Source organism: Artemia franciscana, unplaced genomic scaffold (genome assembly GCF_032884065.1).
Source record: "Artemia franciscana unplaced genomic scaffold, ASM3288406v1 Scaffold_2103, whole genome shotgun sequence".
Lineage (NCBI taxonomy): Eukaryota > Metazoa > Arthropoda > Branchiopoda > Anostraca > Artemiidae > Artemia > Artemia franciscana.
The window spans coordinates 2,416-22,751 of NW_027063115.1; the positions used below are offsets into that span (position 1 = coordinate 2,416).

The 20,336-nt window shown below is 37.3% G+C and overlaps 1 protein-coding gene across 1 annotated transcript in view; it reads left to right on the forward strand.

Moving 5' to 3' along the window:
* Positions 1-4,093: 4,093 nt before the first annotated feature.
* Positions 4,094-20,336, forward strand: part of LOC136042832 (protein lap4-like) — a gene marked incomplete at both ends in the record, with an annotated part of 39,754 nt that continues 23,511 nt past the window's right edge. The window contains 3 exons of the mRNA XM_065727762.1: positions 4,094-4,237; positions 10,706-10,904; positions 13,454-13,551. Of these exons, the coding sequence (XP_065583834.1) occupies positions 4,094-4,237; positions 10,706-10,904; positions 13,454-13,551 (441 nt within the window). The remainder of the gene's footprint in view (positions 4,238-10,705; positions 10,905-13,453; positions 13,552-20,336) is intronic.

Here is a 20,336-nt window from a genome sequence, read left to right on the forward strand (position 1 = left end):
TTTTCTCAATAAAAACCTTAATTCTATCAGATATTGAGATTCACCTACAAAATCGAAAAGAGATGTCTTCTCCCCATACCCCTTTAATTTGTGTATAGTGTTCTGGTGAAGTGGTCTTTGCTATTTCCTCAAGCCATATTTAAGTCTCCTGATCTTTAAAACACGCCTTGTCTCTTCCTGCCATCACATAGATATTTACGTCCACACTCGTACCTTCGATCTATTGCCCACTCAGACCATGTTCAGAACTCTTTACTGCACTGCGCTAAGAAACAATTCACATTCTTATGTATGGCATCTAAATCCCTAATATTGCTGTACGAAACCTTGACATCTTCAGGAGCTTTTTCTTAAGCCAATGCGTAGCTACCAGTATTCGACTTCTCAACGAGACCAGCCTAGGTCGTCCTGAAGCTCGAAACTAGACCTCCGTTGCCTGTGCAACGGGAAGTGTTGCAGCAACTGTGCCCTGTTCCTTAGGGCACAGTTGCGGAGCAACACGTGCAACTGTATATAAAACAAAATATAAAACAAACCAAATTCACCAAAAAATTTAAATTGCCCTGAGGGCATGACAAAACTTCCAAATAGAAAAACCCAAAGAAGGAATTTTATTTCGGAGAAACTATTGTAAGCTCCAGTTGTTAGGAGATCGAGACCTGTTGTACCGCGTTGGAAAAAAAATTCTAGCTGGTCCAGAACAGAAGTTCCCTTTAGAACGTCGAAACTTCGGAAATTATTTCTTAGAGAACGAAGCAACTTGGTATATAGAACACTTCACTTCTTCTAGCATATTTTTCATAGCACTACTCGATAAAAATATAAGAAACTTCAAAATCGAAAATTTGAGAAAATTCCAAAAAAAAATCGGAACGAGATGGACTTTTCCGGAATTATTTCCGGGAAATCTGTAAGAGCTACGGAATTTTGTGCTCCGGTTCTCGAAGAGACAAATGAAAGTTCTACATGAGCTCAGCATAACTGTATTTCTAACAAGTTTATTTCCGAAGCTAGGGTCGTCTTAACTTGACGCCAAACATCGAACGCACAGTTTCCAAGAAAATAACCGTTTTATTTTTTTTTATGGAAAACTGTTAGAAATTTTAGGAACTTCTCTGGAACTTTTTTACTCTGTTTCACGTTTCCCTTCCCTCTGAAAAATCTCAAATTTTTAACTCTTACCACTTTGGAGCTACAGGTCGCTGATCACGGTGAAAAAAAAACAACAAAAAACAAAAAAAAACTACGAAAGCAGTAGTGTTGCTCCGCAACACAACTGGACCTCCGTTGCCTGTGCAACGGGAAGTGTTGCAGCAACTGTGCCCTGTTCCTTAGGGCACAGTTGCGGAGCAACAGGTGCAACTGTGCCCTACGGGACACAGTTGCTATTTCCGGGAAATCTGAAAGAGATACGGAAATAACGTCTTATAGTTTTCTGCTTAACTTTTGATGGTCTAAACTAGGAAAATATAAAACAAACCAAATTCACCAAAAAATTTAAATTGCCCCGAGGGCATGACAAAACTTCCAAATAGAAAAACCCAAAGAAGGAATTTTATTTCGGAGAAACTATTGTAAGCTCCAGTTGTTAGGAGATCGAGACCTGTCGAACCGCGTTGGAAAAAAAATTCTAGCTGGTCCAGAACAGAAGTTACCTCTAGAACGTCGAAACTTTGGAAATTATTTCTTAGAGAACGAAGCAACTTGGTATATAGAACACTTCACTTCTTCTTGCATACTTTTCATAGCACTACTCGATAAAAATATAAGAAAGATCAAAATCGAAAATTTGAGAAAATTCCAAAAAAAATCGGAACGAGATGGACTTTTCCGGAATTATTTCCGGGAAATCTGTAAGAGCTACAGAATTTTGTGCTCCGGTTCTCGAAGAGACAAATGAAAGTTCTACATGAGTTCAGCATAACTGTATTTCTAACAAGTTTATTTCCGAAGCTAGGGTCGTCTTAACTTGACGCCAAACATCGAACGCACAGTTTCTAAGAAAAAAACCGTTTTATTTTTTTTATGGAAAACTGTTAGAAATTTTAGGAACTTCTCTGGAACTTTTTTACTCTGTTTCACGTTTCCCTTCCCTCTGAAAAATCTCAAATTTTTAACTCTTACCACTTCGGAGCTACAGGTCGCTGATCAATGTGAAAAAAAAAAAAAAAAAACTACGAAAGCAGTAGTGTTGCTCCGCAACACCAAGACCTCCGTTGCCTGTGCAACGGGAAGTGTTGCAGCAACTTTGCCCTGTTCCTTAGGGCACAGTTGCGGAGCAACACGTGCAACTGTGCCCTACGGGACACAGTTGCTATTTCCGGGAAATCTGAAAGAGATACGGAAATAAGGGCTTATAGTTTTCTGCTTAACTTTTGATGGTCTAAACGAGGAAAATATAAAACAAACCAAATTCACCAAAAAATTTAAATTGCCCCGAGGGCATGACAAAACTTCCAAATAGAAAAACCCAAAGAAGGAATTTTATTTCGGAGAAACTATTGTAAGCTCCAGTTGTTAGGAGATCGAGACCTGTCGAACCACGTTGGGAAAAAAATTCTAGCTGGTCCAGAACAGAAGTTACCTCTAGAACGTCGAAACTTCGGAAATTATTTCTTAGAGAACGAAGCAACTTGGTATATAGAACACTTCACTTCTTCTTGCATACTTTTCATAGCACTACTTGATAAAAATATAAGAAACATCAAAATCGAAAATTTGAGAAAATTCCAAAAAAAAATCGGAACGAGATGGACTTTTCTGGAATTATTTCCGGGAAATCTGTAAGAGCTACGGAATTTTGTGCTCCGGTTCTCGAAGAGACAAATGAAAGTTCTACGTGAGTTCAGCATAACTGTATTTCTAACAAGTTTATTTCCGAAGCTAGGGTCGTCTTAACTTGACGCCAAACATCGAACGCACAGTTTCTGAGAAAAAAACCGTTTTATTTTTTTTTTATGGAAAACTGTTCGAAATTTTAGGAACTTCTCTGGAACTTTTTTACTCTGTTTCACGTTTCCCTTCCCTCTGAAAAATCTCAAATTTTTAACTCTTACCCCTTCGGAGCTACAGGTCGCTGATCACGGTGAAAAAAAAAAAAAAAAAAAAAAAAACTACGAAAGCAGCAGTGTTGCGGACACAATTATAGACAAATATTCAATACCAGACCCAATACCCAAGAACACTCTTGAAAAATTGTACCAGTACACTTTCCAACTTAGGATTATTTTCCCCAAATGTTTCGTGCAAAACATGGGGCCTGAAAATTTTAATCATGAAACATTTGTTTGCTTTTCTTAACATCTTTAATCTTAGCTAACTGATTTGCAGTCACTAACTGGCTAACTGGTTGAAAATAATATTGGAGAAAGAGGACATCTCTTTTTCACCCCCCCCCCGGGGGGGGGGGGGTTTGACTGAATTATCCAGAAAGGTTTCCTGCCTCTTTAACTACATAGTTTGTTATATCATAAGCACCAATCAATATTTTAGCAATCGAGTACGGTTAACCAATGTTCAAACATTCCTTCATCAGTAGGTCCCTCTTAACATTGTCGAATGCCCCCTTAAACCCAAAAATCCCATCTATAGTCTACCCCATATCTGTTTATAAAGAAAGTCTTAATTCGAAATCTAATCAGTTAATCCCATCTATAGTCTACCCCATATCTGTTTATAAAGAAAGTCTTAATTCGAAATCTAATCAGTTGTATAAGGCCGTAGCCAGAGGGGGGTTGGGGGTTTGAACCCCCGTTCCCCCTGAAGTATTTATTCGACTCGTAAAAACGTAACAAAAGTGAATATAAATAAATTTTTATGCGTTTTTAGGTTTTTTTGTATCCCCCGAAAAAAAAATCGTGGATTTTTTGCCGTTGTACAATATTTATTGCGAAAACCAGCCTCTTCTGTCGCTATTTTGTACTACTTTTTGTTGATATTGTCTAAATATTTACTTTTGATAAATTACATGAATTTTTCCTTTTTTATAAGGAGCGAATTTTTTTTCTCTCTTTTTATCTAACAATCTTACCTCCTCTGCTCTCCCCCTTTATATTGTTTTTTCCCTGTATTCTAATTATAAATATATTTTTAGGTAGGCGACAAAATTTTAGCTGTAAATAACGCCTCATGTATTGAAGTTGATCATTATGAAGCAGTGGATTTCTTACGTGCTGCAGGAACACTGCTCACTATACGGGTTGAAAGAGAGGTTGCCAAACTACAACCTCAAGTTGAGGTAGGAATTGAGGTTTTCTTTAGGCTAGTCTTTTCTGGTAAAGTTATTCTGAGTAATGTTAGCTGTCAAAGAGACAGAATTTGGAAGTTTATCAGATACAGAAACAAAACAAACGCCCAAAACAAGACAGGTAGACGCAAGATAATTTTAACCGAAAGTTTTTCGAAATATCCCATAGTATAAATTTTACTTAAAGGCTCACTGAAGATGAAAAGAGAGAAAGAAAAGTACAGAATAAAGTCAACAAGAAAAGAGAGAATAAAAGTAAAATTCTTAAAAAAGAAGCAAGTAATAGGATATTTGATGCAGCTTTTACATTTAACATACATGCTATTTTAGCTTGGGATGGGGTGGGGCTCCTGCTGCAATGTATCTAAACAATACCACAATGAACATTTTAGAAGGAATGATCTTTAATGTTTTTTGAATTTTCATTACTTTCCCTCTGTGAACCGAAGATATTTCTCTTTGATATGTCTTTGATATGTTTATGAAGATATGTTTCTGAAGATATGTTTAAATGAAGATATGTTTATGAAGAGATATGAAGATATCTCTTTGATATGTTTCTAACATGTATTTCTATGTTCATTCATACGTTTCTTTTTCGATAAACATGATACTTAAATTTAGAGACTTAAAACTCTTCCACCACTAACAATTCGCAATACAAAGCCTCATGAAACAAGCACGGCGTTGTGTGCTCCTCCTTCACTCAACTGGGTCCAGAGCTTTACTCTTTACCCCTTGTGTGAAATTCCGACCTCCTTTGCATCTTCATAGGGCCTTTTCTCACCCCATTCGACGGCATCCAGCTTTTTGTTCAGTCCCATGATTTTTGGCCACCTTTCATCCCACGTGGACTCGCTTTAAGCCATATTCTGGTATTTTTGAAATGATATCTTTTATCCCCTACTCACAGTAAAAAAAAAATATCACCTTGGAATATATTTTACATATTAGACCCTTAGATTTAGTTATGACACCCGACACCTGATTGTTGTCTGAATAAAAAAAAAAATCGTGACACTTGAATTTTACAGAAAAATCTAGGGACCATATGAATAAACATTGTATATAAAAATTAGAGAAAAAACAAAACAAAAAACACATAGAAATGTGATTCCAAGGTAGTGGATGAAGGGGAAGAGTTGTGGGTGGAACCCCCATTCACACCCCGTTCTAGTATGTTTGCAAGGATATCTTTTATCCCTAACTCACAGTAAAAAAAATAACGCCTTGGAATGTATTGTGAAATATTGGACTCTCACTTATAATATAAGATAAAAGGATTTGAAAACGAAATTTTTGGAGTGGATGACGGGGTAGAACCCCCATTCCCATCCTGTTCGACGGCAACCAACTTTTCGTTTAGTCCATGATTTTCGGCAACCTTACACCGCTCATCCATTAAACGTAACTAAACTAGCTTAACCTGTTATGAGCTCCTAAGAGACAATATGGAACACGTGGACTCGTCTTAGTCGGTATTCTAGTTTGTTTGTAATTATTTGATTTTCTTATTCCCAACTCACGTTGAAAAAATATCACATTGGAGCGTATTGCAATATATGGGGCCCTTAAATACAATGTAAGGTTAAGGGATTTAAACGAAGAAGTTTTTGGAGTGGGTGAAGGGGAAGAGTTGTGAGCGGAAAAACTGTTGGGGAATGGTTGTTTTATTAGAATTATGAATCTGGTGTGGTTTATCCGTGTGGGTGAACCCTCCCCCCCCCCGTTAGTATTTTATATGTTGACTCAGTTTGTGTTACTCGTTTTAAATGGTATTGTTCTTGTTTTAATCATTTTGCTCAATTGCTTAATTGTTTTGTATGTTGCTTTCTCTTTGTTCCTTTTTTTGATGCCATAGCCCTGCGGTTTTTTTCGTGTGTCAAATATACTATACTATATTACGTATAGCTACCCAATATTATTTCACACCTCTACAAACGTTCCGAAAGTAAATAGATTTTTCACTGACATTTTTTAAAATAATTTTTGTGTCGAAGCCACTGACTGCATTCTTCTTTTTTCTTTCTTTCTTTTTCTTTTTATCTTTTTTTGCCAATTTGACTAGCCTTTTGTTAAATTGTCCAAATAGGTTTGAACATAAAATCAATCCGTTAAAAATTGCCAGTAAAATCGCCTCCTTCTCTTTTTATGGTACTTGGTATTAACCAAGTGACATATAGCGATCGCAAATTCTGTCGGTCGGTCTGTCTGTCCCGGTTTTGCTAGTTTGGGCACTTCCAGATAAGCTGGGACAATACAATTTGGCTGGCCTATCAGGGACCGGACCAGATTAAATAGGAAATAGTCGTTTCCCCGATTCGAACATCGGGGGGGGGGGGGGGGACGGTTAATTCGGAAAAAAATAGAAAAAGAGGTATTTTTAACTTACGAACGGGTGATCGGATCTTAATGAAATTTGATATTTAGAAGGATATCGTGTCTCAAGCTCTTATTTTAAATCCTGACCAGATCCGGTGACATTTGGGGGGGGGGGGCTTGGAGGGGGAAACCTAAAATCTTGGAAAACGTTTAGAGTGGAGGGATCGGGATGAAACTAGGTGGAAAAACTAAGCACAAGTCCTAGATACGTGATTGGCATAACCAGAACGGATCCGATCTCTTTGGGGGAGTTGGGGGGAGGGTTAATTCTTGAAAATCAAAAAAAAATTAGGTATTTTTAAGTTACGAAGGAGTGATCGGATCTGAATGAAATTTCATATTTATAAGGACCTCGTAACTCAGATCTCTTATTTTAAATCTCGACGGGGTCCAGTGTCATTGGGGGGGGGGGGAGATCGAAAATCTTGGAAAAGGCTTAGAGTGGAGGGATCGGGATGAAACTTGGTGGAAAAAATAAGAACAAATCCTAAATACGTGATTGACATAACCGGAAGGGATCTGCTCTTATTGAAGGAGTTGGGGGGAGGGATTATTCTGAAACATACAAAAAATGAGGTATTTTTAACTTACGAAGGAGTGATCGGGTCTTAGTGAAATTTCATATTTAGAAGGACCTCGTAACTCCGATCTCTTATTTTAATTCTTGACCGGATCCAGTGTCATTGGGGTGGGGAAGCTGGTGAGGGGCCGGAAATCTTGGAAAACACTTAGAGTGGAGAGATCAGGATGAAACTTGGTGGGAAGAATTAGTGCATGTCCAGGATACGTGATTGACACAACCGGACCGGATCCACTCTCTTTGGGGGAGTTGGGGGGGGGGGATAATTGAGAAAAATTAGAAAATATGGGTCATTTTTAACTTCGAACGGTTGGTCAGATCTGAATGAAATTTGATATTTAGAAGGATATTGTGCTTCAGACATCTTATTTCAAATCACGACTAGATCTGGTGACATTGGGGGAGCTGGAGGGGGAAACTCAAAATCTCGGAAAACCCGAAAATTGAGGTTTTTATCTTACGAATGGGTGATCGGATCTTAAAGAAACTTGATAAATAGAAAGATCTTTTGTCTCAGATGTTCCATTTTCGTTTCGAGTATGATCCGGGGACATAGGGGGTTAGAGGGGGGAAACAGAAATCTTGGAAACCGGAAATCTTGGAAAACACTTGGAGTGGAGAGATCGGGATGAAAGGAGAGGAAAAATTAGAAAAAATGAGGTATTTCTAACTTACGAGTGGGTGATCGGATCTTAATGAATTTTGATATTTAGAAGGACCTTGTGTCTCATAACTCTTATTTTAAATCCCGACCGGCATTAAGCCTCTGATTTTCCTTTTGAATCAATCTAATGATTCTTAGAATTTTGCTAGAGCATATGCCATATGAGCTCTTGGCTCGTGGCTCTTCTGACCTCGTCACAAGTGCCATATGAGCTGTTAGCTCTTGTTTTGCTAACCGACATTGTGATTTAATTTTTTCTCTTTTTGTCTTATCCGGTTCTTTTGTGTTGTTTTCTATTTATATGGTTTTGTTTTATGTGTTCTCTGGAAATCATGCCCTGTTGTGTTTTTATTGTTTTATCTCTTTGCGAAATAAAACTCAACTAAATTGGTATACTATAATCATAGGCAGCGTAATAGTGCTACCTAAGTAAAGAATGATGTTGGCACATATATTATTTATTTTATTTTATTTTTTGGAGGGGGGGTTTGTTTAGACCAGAGCAGTTTAAACAGTTTAGACATCTAAGGATTTGTCATAGAAACTTTGAAAAGGGCTCTTTCGATTGGAAATTGAAAGGACTAATGCCTTTTTTGATAGTCGAAAGTGATTGGACGGCAACTAACACCCCTCTCACGCTCTCCATTTTCCCAAATAAATCTAGTCAAAATTTCTAAATAGCCATTTTTTTCAGCATAGTTAAAAGGTCCGGAAATTATGTCTTTGAGGATGACCATTCCCCTCAGCCCTCAGGGCAAGGGTTGTAAGTTATTCACTAGGGGTATATACGGTTTTTTATAGAAAGCGTTGTTGTAGAAACTTCAAAAAGGGCTTGTTCGAATGGAAATTGAGAGGGCTTGTGCCCTTTTTAGTAGTCTAATGTGATTGGAGGGCTAATGCCCTTCCCCCTGTACGGCCGTAATATCCCGAAGCACATTCCGATCAAAATTTTGATATAGCCATTTTGTTAAGCGTAGTTGAAAGGTCTGGAAATTATGTCTTTGAAGATGATACCTGCCCCCCCACACACACACAACCCTTAGGGCAAGGGTTGTAAGTTATTCCCTTGAGGCATGTAAATTTTTATGGAAAGTGTTGTCATAGGAACTTCAAAAAGGGCTCTTTCGATTTAAAATTGAGAGGAATAATGTACTTTTTGTTATTTGCATGTTATCGGAGGGCAAATGCCCCCAAGCACTTCCAATCAAAATTCTGAGACTAGTTGTAAGGTCTGGAAATTATGTCTTTGAGTATGACAACCCCCCTCCCAAGTCCTCAGGGCAAGGGCTGTAATTTATGCCCTGAGGGCATATAAGGTTTGTATAGAAAGCACGGTCATATAAACTTCGGAGGGGGCTCATTGATTGGTAATCAGAAGCTCTAGTGCCTTTTTAAGTGTAAAAGTAATCGGAGGACGGCTACTTCTCCCCCCTCCCACACACACGCGTCGTACTGTCCCGAAATGCATCTAGTAGAAATTTTGAGATAGCCATTTTATTTAAAATAGTCCAACTATGACATAACAAGGCTCTGGGGTTGAATCAAACCCCCAGAACCTGGGTGAAAGAATTGTAAATTATACCCTGGGGGCATTTATGGTTTTTATGGAAGGGATGGATGTATAAACTATAGAGGAGGCTTGTTTGGTTAAATATTGGGAGTTCTAATTCTCTTTTAAGAGTCAAAAGTGATGAACGCCAGCTATCCCCCCGACTACCCCTCTTCACCAAACGAATCTGATTAAAATTTTGAGAAAGTTATTTTGCTCAACATAGTCTAAAGAACATATAACAATGCCTCTAGGGTTGACACAACCACCAGTGCCTTTGAATAGTCAAGCATTGGGGGCATATAAAGTTTTTATGGAATGGGTGGCTGTATAAACTTTAGGTGAGGCTTGTTTGTTTTGAAACTTATTTCATTTTAACTAGGGCCCAAAACCCCTATGCCTTCCCAAGGCCTGAACATAATTTGCACATAACTGATTTTGTTTTAAATATTCTCACTTTTATAACTTTAAGAAATCAGATATTGTTAACTTTTTAAGGAATAAATATCAGCATATTTGTATTAAACTAACAATGCACGTTCATATGTATTTTTTTTAGTAAAGTACAAATTATGTTCTGGTCTTGGGAAGGCATAGGGGTTTTGAGCCCTATCCATGTTAATTTCTGCGCGTTTTGAGTTTGAATTGGTTATTTATTGTAATTTCTCTTGGGGTTTCATTTATTTATCGATGCTGATTTGTGGTAGTTTTACGCTTGGTAGATTATTTCATATTATTTTTTTCTCATTTTGGTTTAATTGAGTTCTTTACTTTTCTTTGAAAAGCTTATTTTGTGGAAAAAGTTTTTCTAATTAATCCATATAAGCGATGTATCTTCTTTGACATTTTTCTCTTGTGTACATTTTGTGAAGATAATTGATTTGACATCTGAATCACTATAACCTACGTCTGATAAATGCAACTTAACTTTTTTGTAATTTTTGTTTTTTTTGTAACATTTTTTTATTTATATTAACATCGTGTAAATATAATTTATAATATCAAGGTTCATTTATAACATTATATGAATATAAACACAAGGCCGTATTCGGGGGGTGGGTGGTCAACCCCCCCCCCCCCCCAAAAAAAAAAATTGTAAACTTGAAGCGAAAATGCATATAAGCAAATTATGATATTTTTAACGAAAATTCTAATCCCTTCCCCCGGAAAAAGATCCTGTATACAGCCTTGTATAAACATAATTTAAATCAACATAAAATAGTATAACATTTTGTAATATAATTAAAATACAACATTTTTGCAATTTTGTTCTTTAATTTTTAGATGAGACGACCAGACCAGCGTCCCCTAAGCATAGCAAGTAATGCCAGTTCTGCCTTTCCGATTGGTGCTCCTCCTGTTCCTGCGCCTAGGCATTCCATTTCTTCTGTGTCCAGTTTAAGCAGTCATGCAGTATCTCCTCCTCCTAGTACGGCGTCCCTTCACAGCTCTATTCCAACACACAATTTGGATAGGCCGAAAGGTATATTTTTTTTTTCTAACTATGTATATGGTTTTTCGCATTTTAACCGACATGTGTGTGCCGTTGCTTTTGTCATCTCCAATTGTAATAACTTTTTAAATTAGTCATATTTTGTTTATTCCTTGGTATTATGCATCAAGTTTGATTTGTGTAGATTAGGCCTAATAAAGATAATTTTCAAAGCTTAGTTAATTTTTAAGTAGCTTTTAATGATGAGTAATTTTTAAGTAGCTTTTCATTTTAAGTGATTTTTATTAATTTAATTAATTAGAAATAAAATTAATTTTTAATTCTATGTCGATAAATTATTTTTTCTTATATAAATTTCCTTGAAAGTTCATATCATTATTTGACTGTTGTTTAATTATTATGCGGAGATTTTGACTTCCGTGGCTTGCCAAAGTCTTTACAAATATTTTTTTTATATCAATTTTAGATTATTATAGATTATTGATATATTTCTACACAATTTTTTTCTATTTTTCTAATTGCTTTTCTAAGACCACTTTTGCACTAACACGGAGTTTGAATTCCCTTCCAGTGTTTCTTTTTAATTATTTAGTGGTTTTGTATTTGATCACCAAGTATTAAGAGTTTTCATGCATGCAAGCTATAATAATGAATTATACTTACATTGCTATAAAATATTTTTAAAAAGGAATTTATTTTAGGGCAAATTTAAACTTGACTTACTTAAATTACTTCTCTTGCCGGCTCGGTGCCAGCATCGAGAGAACTCTTCTCCCTCAGGACACCCGGTCTTGAGCACCCATGATTCATGGGTCTTAAGCACCCATCATCTTCATGTCTTATTATTCAGATCTTAGCTTCTTTAGGAACTGACTTAGGCTAACGGACCATCTCGCTCTTGGACGACCGCGTGGTTGTCTCCACGCTGTGGCGTCAAGTTGAAATCGTAGGCGTTGCGACTGGCGATTTCTTCTGGAATTTTGTGGAAACCATCCCAGCGTACACTGTGCTACTTGCAAGGCAAGCAAAACTTTACCATTACCATTCTTTATGCCAACGCCTTCTTTTTTTCCATTTTTTTGCAAATATAAATTAAAAAATAAACAAGAGATCCTGAAAGAGAGAAAAAAAAATAGAAAGCATGAACATAAGGAATGATAAATGTATGGAACCGAGGAAGAAAATGAATTTATCTTGTCTAATTGAATCTGGAAATAGTGTGAAATGGATTCGCTTCTTAAAAAGCTGGTATCCAACGCAGAGTTGTAAAATACTTATGTTTTGAGGTAGAAGTCCTAAAATGGCCGAGTTGATGAACAAACTAGGCTTTGGATTTTGAATGTTTTTAACTCGTAAAATTATTGTTTGTTACATTTAGACGCGCTGTACTCTTCTTCGTCTATTTTGAGTCTTTTGGAATTGTTTTTGCATTTTTTTTAATATCATTTTTAAGTATCAAGGGCATCAAAATAGAAGCAGATTTGTCACTTGGACCTAAATTATGTTTACTCATACCTGGAAACCGAGCTTTTCTAAGATTCTTCTTTTGGTTTTTTCAAAACTATTTAAAAAAGGAAATATGCATCCAGGTTGCCAGAAAGGCGTATCTGCAATATCTCAGGAGTGGCCAAGGTTGCATCTGAAATAAAAGCTTGTGCCACACTTCTCCTTTTGGTTTCTCCTTTTTTTTCAAAACTATTTAAAAAAGGAAATATGCATCCAGGTTGCCAGAAAGGCGTATCTGCAATATCTCAGGAGTGGCCAAGGGTGTTAACCCGATACGTGCACAAATGTTAAAGTGGGATTTTGAACTAAATCATACGACTCAAAAGTGCCTCGATTACGGGATGACTATTTGGAATTTTTAACTATTTAACTATTTGAACTTGATTAAGGGATAAATATTTGAAATTTTATAAGTATAAAAATAAAAAAATTGATAGACCTAATTTGACAGAAGTTACTAGTAGTAGTCTGTCTTTGGGGCTCGGACCCATTCTGATCGATATTCAGTTCTTGAAGTAAATTTTTTTTTCATTCTTCATTTCAAGTTTCCTCTCAGTGAGGGGAGGGGGCAGCAGTGCACGCCCACGGAGGTCAAAGTTTCAGTAATACATGGATACAGGAGTGAAAAATACCATTGAGGGAATCCAAGATTCCTTGGTGCCCCCCCCCCCCCCCCCTCCTTCAAACACACAAAAACTTCAACATGCATACATATGCAAAACGAATTTTGCATCAAATTCTGTTGCCGCAAAACAAATTATGCTTTACGTCCCTGTTGGACTGGAAGCTCAACGAAAAACTTTGCTTATTCAGATATTTCACCGTAGAACCCCAGGATTCTCTTGGGGAGGGGAGGCTGAACTAAATTCTTCTGAAAATAAACATTGCAATATCTAAATAATCACTTCAAATCTATTCATAAGATTTCCAGGGCTGCTTCTAATTATGCTACTTGCGGTTTTAAAACAGTTCGGGCAACTGTGATCATTTCAAAACCTACGTTTGGCAATAATATAGATGTCAGAAGTGTTTACACAGCCTTTATACGGTTTGATTATGCTTTCATTTGGCAGGTGTCTCCGTTCCCGCAACTCCTGTCTCCGGTTTACGTATGTATAGTCAACCTTTGAGCACAGCCCAACTTGCCAGTTCACATGGAAATCTATCATCAGTAAGCTATAATTACTATCCATTATGATTTTACCAGTTAGATTAAGAGAGATCAGCATCCCGTATACCATGTTAAAAAGCGGGCTTCAATTCTATGGCTTCACTTTTGTAACGGTATTTCTCCAAACCAATCATATTATATCTTGTTTCTGGTGATAAAATTTAGATTAAATTTTTTTTTCCAAACCAATCACATTGTTTGTTATTTTAGGGGTAAAATTCCGCATTTTTTCTAATTGTAGATATGTTTTTTTTTTTTGCTAAATATCCTTCTCTCATTTGTAAAAAATAGTTGAAGATTGGAGGCTTTTGTGTCAAATCTGTTTTATCTATTGGAGGCCTTTAAAAAATCAAGTTAACTAATTGAGTCACCGCTGCTGTTTTTTAAAACCGGGATGGGTAACATCCACTGATTTTATATTGATTACCACTAGAACCATATTCCCTTTTTTCACTACTATTCCTACCTCTCATAGTATTGTTTAACAAGCAATTGTTTAACTTTGAGGAACTTAACTAATTTAGAGTATTCAGAGTTTTACAGTATTGATTCAGAGTTCAAGGTGTGAGGACCTATATTTGGATTGAACCTATCACTAATATTTGGTACAGGATTATCGTCTCTACCTGACATATAGCCAATTTTTTCATAATAATTAATTCAGTGTCCAAAGAATTATAAATAAGCGGATTATTTTCAGACTTGAGTGAAAATTCCCTTGGGAACAGTGATTTCTCTTATCGATTTTTTCATGAACTATATATGATATAGGTCAGGATTAAGCAGTTGCAAAAATAATTATAATTTCCGATATTATAGACGATTGCGTTACGATAAATGTGAGAGGAGAAAAGTAAGCAGAAGGGTGGGGGAGAGCTGTTTGCAAGAGCCGTGGTACCCGCCGGGCTTGTCCCTTAAATTGCGGGGACAAGGTAGGCAGCCTCCAACGCTTCCCTTACTTCTCTCGCAAGTGAACCTTCAATCTAGAGAAAATGGGAATTGGCAATTGGTGCGAAAATGAACTTTTCTACAATCCTATCCTGTGCTTTGTACAGAAGAATCTTGCAAAAGGAGTTTCGCCCGATACGATAAAAGAGTACTTGGCCGATTTCTTCGAGTCTTCTTCTCTTGGTGAGACCCGTAAATTGCTTTTTTTAAATCTTTTTCCGAATGAAGTCCCATCGAAGCGCGTAGGAGCCAATGCTGCATTAAACTGTGCTTCGGACATTATTTCTTCGCTTGTAAAGTGCGATTCCCAGAACATAAAGCTTCCGGACTTTGTTATCAAATGTCCCAGCGAAGTGCCAATGATCCCTGTCGATGCCTTCAGTACCCTGAGTGCCAAGGTGAATTCTTGCCTTGAACAGCTGCGTGATATTGCGTCCAAGGTTACAGAGGGACAGTCTAAGCTTGTTGCCCCTACTCAAAATACGAAAAAACCATCCTACGCTGTCGTTGTAAGAAACCCACCCCCGGAGCTCAGCGACCCTATCCTTCGCATGAAGAAGCTCGAAACGTTGGATGGTCACGACGGAATCATAAGTCTAAAATCTAAGCCACATAGCAAAAGCTGGGTTGTGATGGTACGTGATAAGCGCTCAGCCGACTCGCTTGCTGAAGCTGTTACTAGCTCCATCCCTAACGTTGGAGCCAGAGTGATTGATAAAAAGCCTTTAGCTGTGGTCCGGGATATACCCCATAATTATTCAAGAGCTGATTTGGAGGCCTCAGTGGAAGGACTTATTAGTGCTAGTCAAATCGGCGACTCTCGTACTTTTCGCCTCGAGTTCGTCGACAAAACCGCTCTGAATGCGGTTCTGGAGTCGGGAATCCGTATTGGATATGAAATTTTTCGCGCTAAGCCCTTTCAATCCATTCCGCGTCGATGCTTTCGCTGTCAAAGTACTGATCACCTGATTGGAGCTTGTCCCAGCTCACCAGCACATCCCAAGTGTTCCAGATGTTCTGGCCCTCATGTGAATTCCAAGGAAAACCCTTGCCAAGCCTCACCAAAATGTGCAAATTGCACTATGGAACACGTAAGTTTTAGCCTGAAATGCAAAGTTCTCCGATCGGCTCTCAACAATGCTAATAAATGAATGCTCAAACTCCGTTTAGCTTTGTTTCCCTTAATATTAATGGTACAAAAGACAAGGATCTACTGATAAGTGAGCTACTTGAAAATGATATTGTGTTTCTACAGGAGCACCTTCTCTCTAAAGTGAATGTTGATAGCCTAAAGCGTTCTCGGACCCATTATACCTTCTTGAGAGCCGCCCAAAAAACCCGTGGAAGACCATCAGGAGGTCTGGCCATCTATTTCAGACACAAGACTCAGCCGATATTATTGCAAAGCGACGCTAACATCTTAGCGATAAAATGTGGTGATACCGCATTTATAAACATTTATTTCCCCTGTAATAAAAAGACTGTGCAGTCATTGTCTAGTTTTTCACAAGCATGTAATCGCCTACGAACACTACTTAGCGACCTTTCAAAACAAAATACCAAATGGGTTCTCGCCGGTGACATGAACACTGACTTATTATCTAATTCCGACCGATCTGAAATCTTTCTCGATTCACTACCTGGAGGATTCCATCTTGCTGATAAAGATCTTCTATTTACTTATATTCACAATCGTGGTGGTCTTACTTCCAACCTTGATCATGTAATTGTGTCAGATTCAACTCTACTTTCATCAATAGTTCATGTGGAAGACTCTAAAATCGACGACGATCATTTACCAATCACGTGCCAACTATCTTGCTCCATGGCGACCTCTGTGCAACGTAACTCTTCCAAGTGGTTCTCAAAGTTAAATTGGGAAAATACCAATGTTCCACTTTATGTATTGACATTGTCCCAGTTATTATCATCTATTAAAGTGCCTTTCCACTTATTGCAAACATCTGTATCTACAACTTCAACGCGGATAGATATCAACTCGTATTATCAGCAAATAGTGTTCTGTCTAAAGTCTGCCGCTAAAACAGCTGTACCCTCCGAGTGCGTGCGAACGGGTACTCGCAATCCCTTTTGGAAAGTTGATCCTAAAGTGAAGATAGCTAAACAAAAAGCTAAGTTCTGGCTCCGTATGTGGATAGCCTGTAATCGTCCTTCTTCTGGTTCAGTACATCAAATAAAACAGAAAACCAAACGAGAGTACAAATATTCCCTGCGTAGAGCGAGACTGAATGCCTGGGATGGTCCTTGTGACAAGAAATCCTGGGATCGTGTTATAAACAGTGTTAAGTGTTCACCTCCAATTAATTCGTCTCTTCGGCTATGTGACTTCGTTTCTCATTATAAAAATATTTTGCTTTCGTTTAATATTAATCTCCAAAATCATTTTACAAAGCTTGTAAACTCAATCCTCCCAATTCGTATCAACCAATCTCAAGTGTTGTCGGTGGAATCTGGTGTTATACTCCGAGCTCTTATGCAAGTGAATAAGTCTGAGTCTCTCGATAGTGATGGTCTTTGCTTCAAGTTTTTTGCTTATGATTGTCCTGAACTGCTGAAGCATTTGCAATTATTGTTTCAGATGTGTTTGGCACAGTCCGTTGTGCCAGATAGTTTTTTGTCCGGTTGTATATCTCCCATAGTCAAGAGGGGTAAGGACCCCAGTGCTTGCTCTAATTACCGTCCTATCACTGTGTCTTGTTTTGTTAGTAAGCTATTTGAATATGTATTGCTACCGGCCATTAACTCCAAGTGCAATTTTATACCCTTCCAGCTTGGTTTTAGAAAAGGTATGGGCTGTTTTCAAGCTCACCATATTGTGGGTCGGCTAATGAAACAAACTGTTGCTCAAAAAAGTCCCCTGTATTGTTTGACTGTTGACATATCTAGTGCTTTTGATAATGTAATTCATTCAAATGCTTTGTTTTCTCTAGCAGCCTCGGGTGTTAACCTTTCTATTGTTTCCGTGCTTAAGTATTGGTATGCTAATTCTTCAGTTAGGGTGAAGTGGAATGGTACGGTAGGGGAGTATATTCCTGTTAAAAAAGGTGTTAGGCAAGGTGCCGTGTTATCCCCGAGCATTTTTAAATGTGTTTTAGCTTCGTGTCTCCAACGTCTTCAACCGTCAATTTTTTACAATGATAATTTAGGCATTAGTCACGTTGCATATGCTGATGATGTTCTGCTTCTTAGCCGGACAAAAAATAGTCTAATTACCAACTTCTACCGGCTTTCAGCCGCACTATCCACAGTAGGCCTTTCAGTTAATGCCTCCAAATGTGAGTTTTTGTGTTTTGGGAGTCCTCCACCAGCATCACCTCTTTGCTTGGGTTCTTCAACTATACCATGTTTAGCAAGTATTAAATGGTTGGGTCTCTCTTTTTCCACGTCACTTTCGTCTACTTGCTCCGCTATTACGTCCAGCGTGCTGAAAAGTATGCGGGTTGGATACGCGAAAATTTCACCAAATCGTGGTCGGTATAACCGAAATGGACTATGCCGTCTTTATTCTAGTTTTTGTGCCCCTGCTGTTTTTTATCTTTCTGGTTTTGCTTTCCTCCTTCGCAAGAAGGATACAAAGAAAATACGCTCAGGATATTTTAAGTATTGCAAGTATTTGCTGCGTCTGCCTCGGTGGTATCGGAATCATACAGTCGTCTCTAAATTTGACATCGTTGATGCGCCCTCGCGACTGAAACATTTATCTAAAGATATATGTTTTAAAACTCGGCAAATGGTCGGTGTTTTTGACCCTCTTTGGCCATTTTTTGATTGGAGGTAATTTATTTATGTTGTATGTCGTTATGCTGCTATGTTATTTATGTTATTATGTTTTTTGTCTTGTTTTTTCTTTTTTTGTGTGTTTACTCCACAGTTTAATGTACTTTGTGGGTTATAAATAAATTATTATTAGAGGGATATGACATGAGCCGTCATACATATAAAGAAAGGCCCCCAAAACCCCTCCCTCTATTCAATTCTGATTTTAAACATAAATGTCAATAAACCAGATAAGATAAAAGTCAGTATTTATGTCACTACTTTTAATCTTATGACCAAGAGTAATCCACCTTAGCGTTTAAATATGTCAAAGCATATGCATTTTGAGATCACAATTTGACCACAATTGACCGGGACGGTTCGTCCCGTTGGGGGGGGGGGGGGGGGGGGGGGTTCAGACCAATTTTAGAGGAAATTTCGCTCTTTGGGGTCTCCTTTTTTTACGTATTTCTGCAGCTTTAACATATTTTTACAGAAATGAATCATTGTCAATGATCAGCTCTAGTTTAACAATGATCACCGATTTTAATGCTTGACTATCGTGCCTGATATCCCTATGGAAGTCGAAACGTCGTAAATGACACCCGATTGAATTGCTAAAGTCGCTTAATTAGTTTTACCTGAATTTCTTTATTTTGTCTAACTGTCGATGCTTTTTTTATCCGTTAAATATCCTTGTATCGCTTTTTAAAGAAAAATAGTTGTAGATTGGAGCATTTATGTTTCAAATCTGTTTTTGTCTTACTTTGCAGGGCTAAATGCCCTTCCTTTTGGAACAACAGGGAACGAAGAGTAGTCCTTTAATACATTCCCCTTCTCCCTTTTTTCCTGCACATTTATGAAATATACGTTATATAGCCCAATGCCCATTGAGTTACTACAGTTGATTCGTATATTTATTGTTTTGTTTGGGTTTTCCAGACTGTCCCAGAGTCTGAAAAAAAAAAGATTGAATGCCCGTCAGTGTATGATTTTGATAGAATCTCAATGTTTATTTTTTTCAAAATTAAGTAGTATTATTTTTTTTTCATTATAAACTGTCTTAATATAAAGGTTTTGTAATTGCTGAGCTACAGTAAATTTTGAATATAAATGTTTTGAGGAAAAGTTGGAAATTAAGCTTGTATTTTTTCCAACTTTTTTTTTGTGTGCCAATTTCTTCTTTTACCAGTTCCGCTTTTTTGCCAAACGATAGTTTTGTTTTCTCCATATAGGACCTTTTTTACTACAAACTTTTATAGAAAATTATGGCTACCAATCTTCTTCCACCTAGTGATGTTAAAGTCCCGCTAATCTTTCTGTTTAATGTTGCTCTCACTCTTCTTATTATTCTCCTTTTTATTCTTATAACTAGGCTATTCTTATCATTCTTATGTTTCTTTTATTTCTATTTGTATTCTTATCACATCATTTTTATCCTTCTCTGACCACTTCCAATGTATCTTTTTTTATAGATTTTACTGAACAACGTGACAGATACTTTTTTTGTATATATTAGCCAATGAACTCGTATATATTAAGGAAAAAACACAACAAAATTGTCCATCTTCCCGTTCCATCTACTTAATATCTCAAACAGGAAACAGTTTGCTGTTGGCCAAATGATGTTAACATACTATAAAGTGTAATAAAGTTTACTATAAAGTGTAAAATCAGGGGCGAGGAGACTGCGGCCCTCCAAGATTTTTCCGGTGCCCTCATTTGTTTTGTTTCTCTTTTTACCCCTTTTTTTAAAATAAGTTTAATTTGGTCAGTTATTGCCCCCCCCCCCCCTCCACGGTTTTGCTCTAGATCCGTATTTATGTAGAATACATACAAAAAAGCATCATGTTGAGGAAACAAAGTTAGGTAAAAATGAAAAATTTTGTTCACCTTTTCTCTTGGCTACATAAAAGCTAAGTATACGCGTAAAAATTTATAATTTGTTTTCAAAATTACTTATAATTATTTTCAAAATTTAAGTTTTTCTGTTTGGCACGAATCGTTCCAAAGGCAAAGTAAAGGGTAAGTTCAAAAATTGTGCTTCAATTTCATTGGTT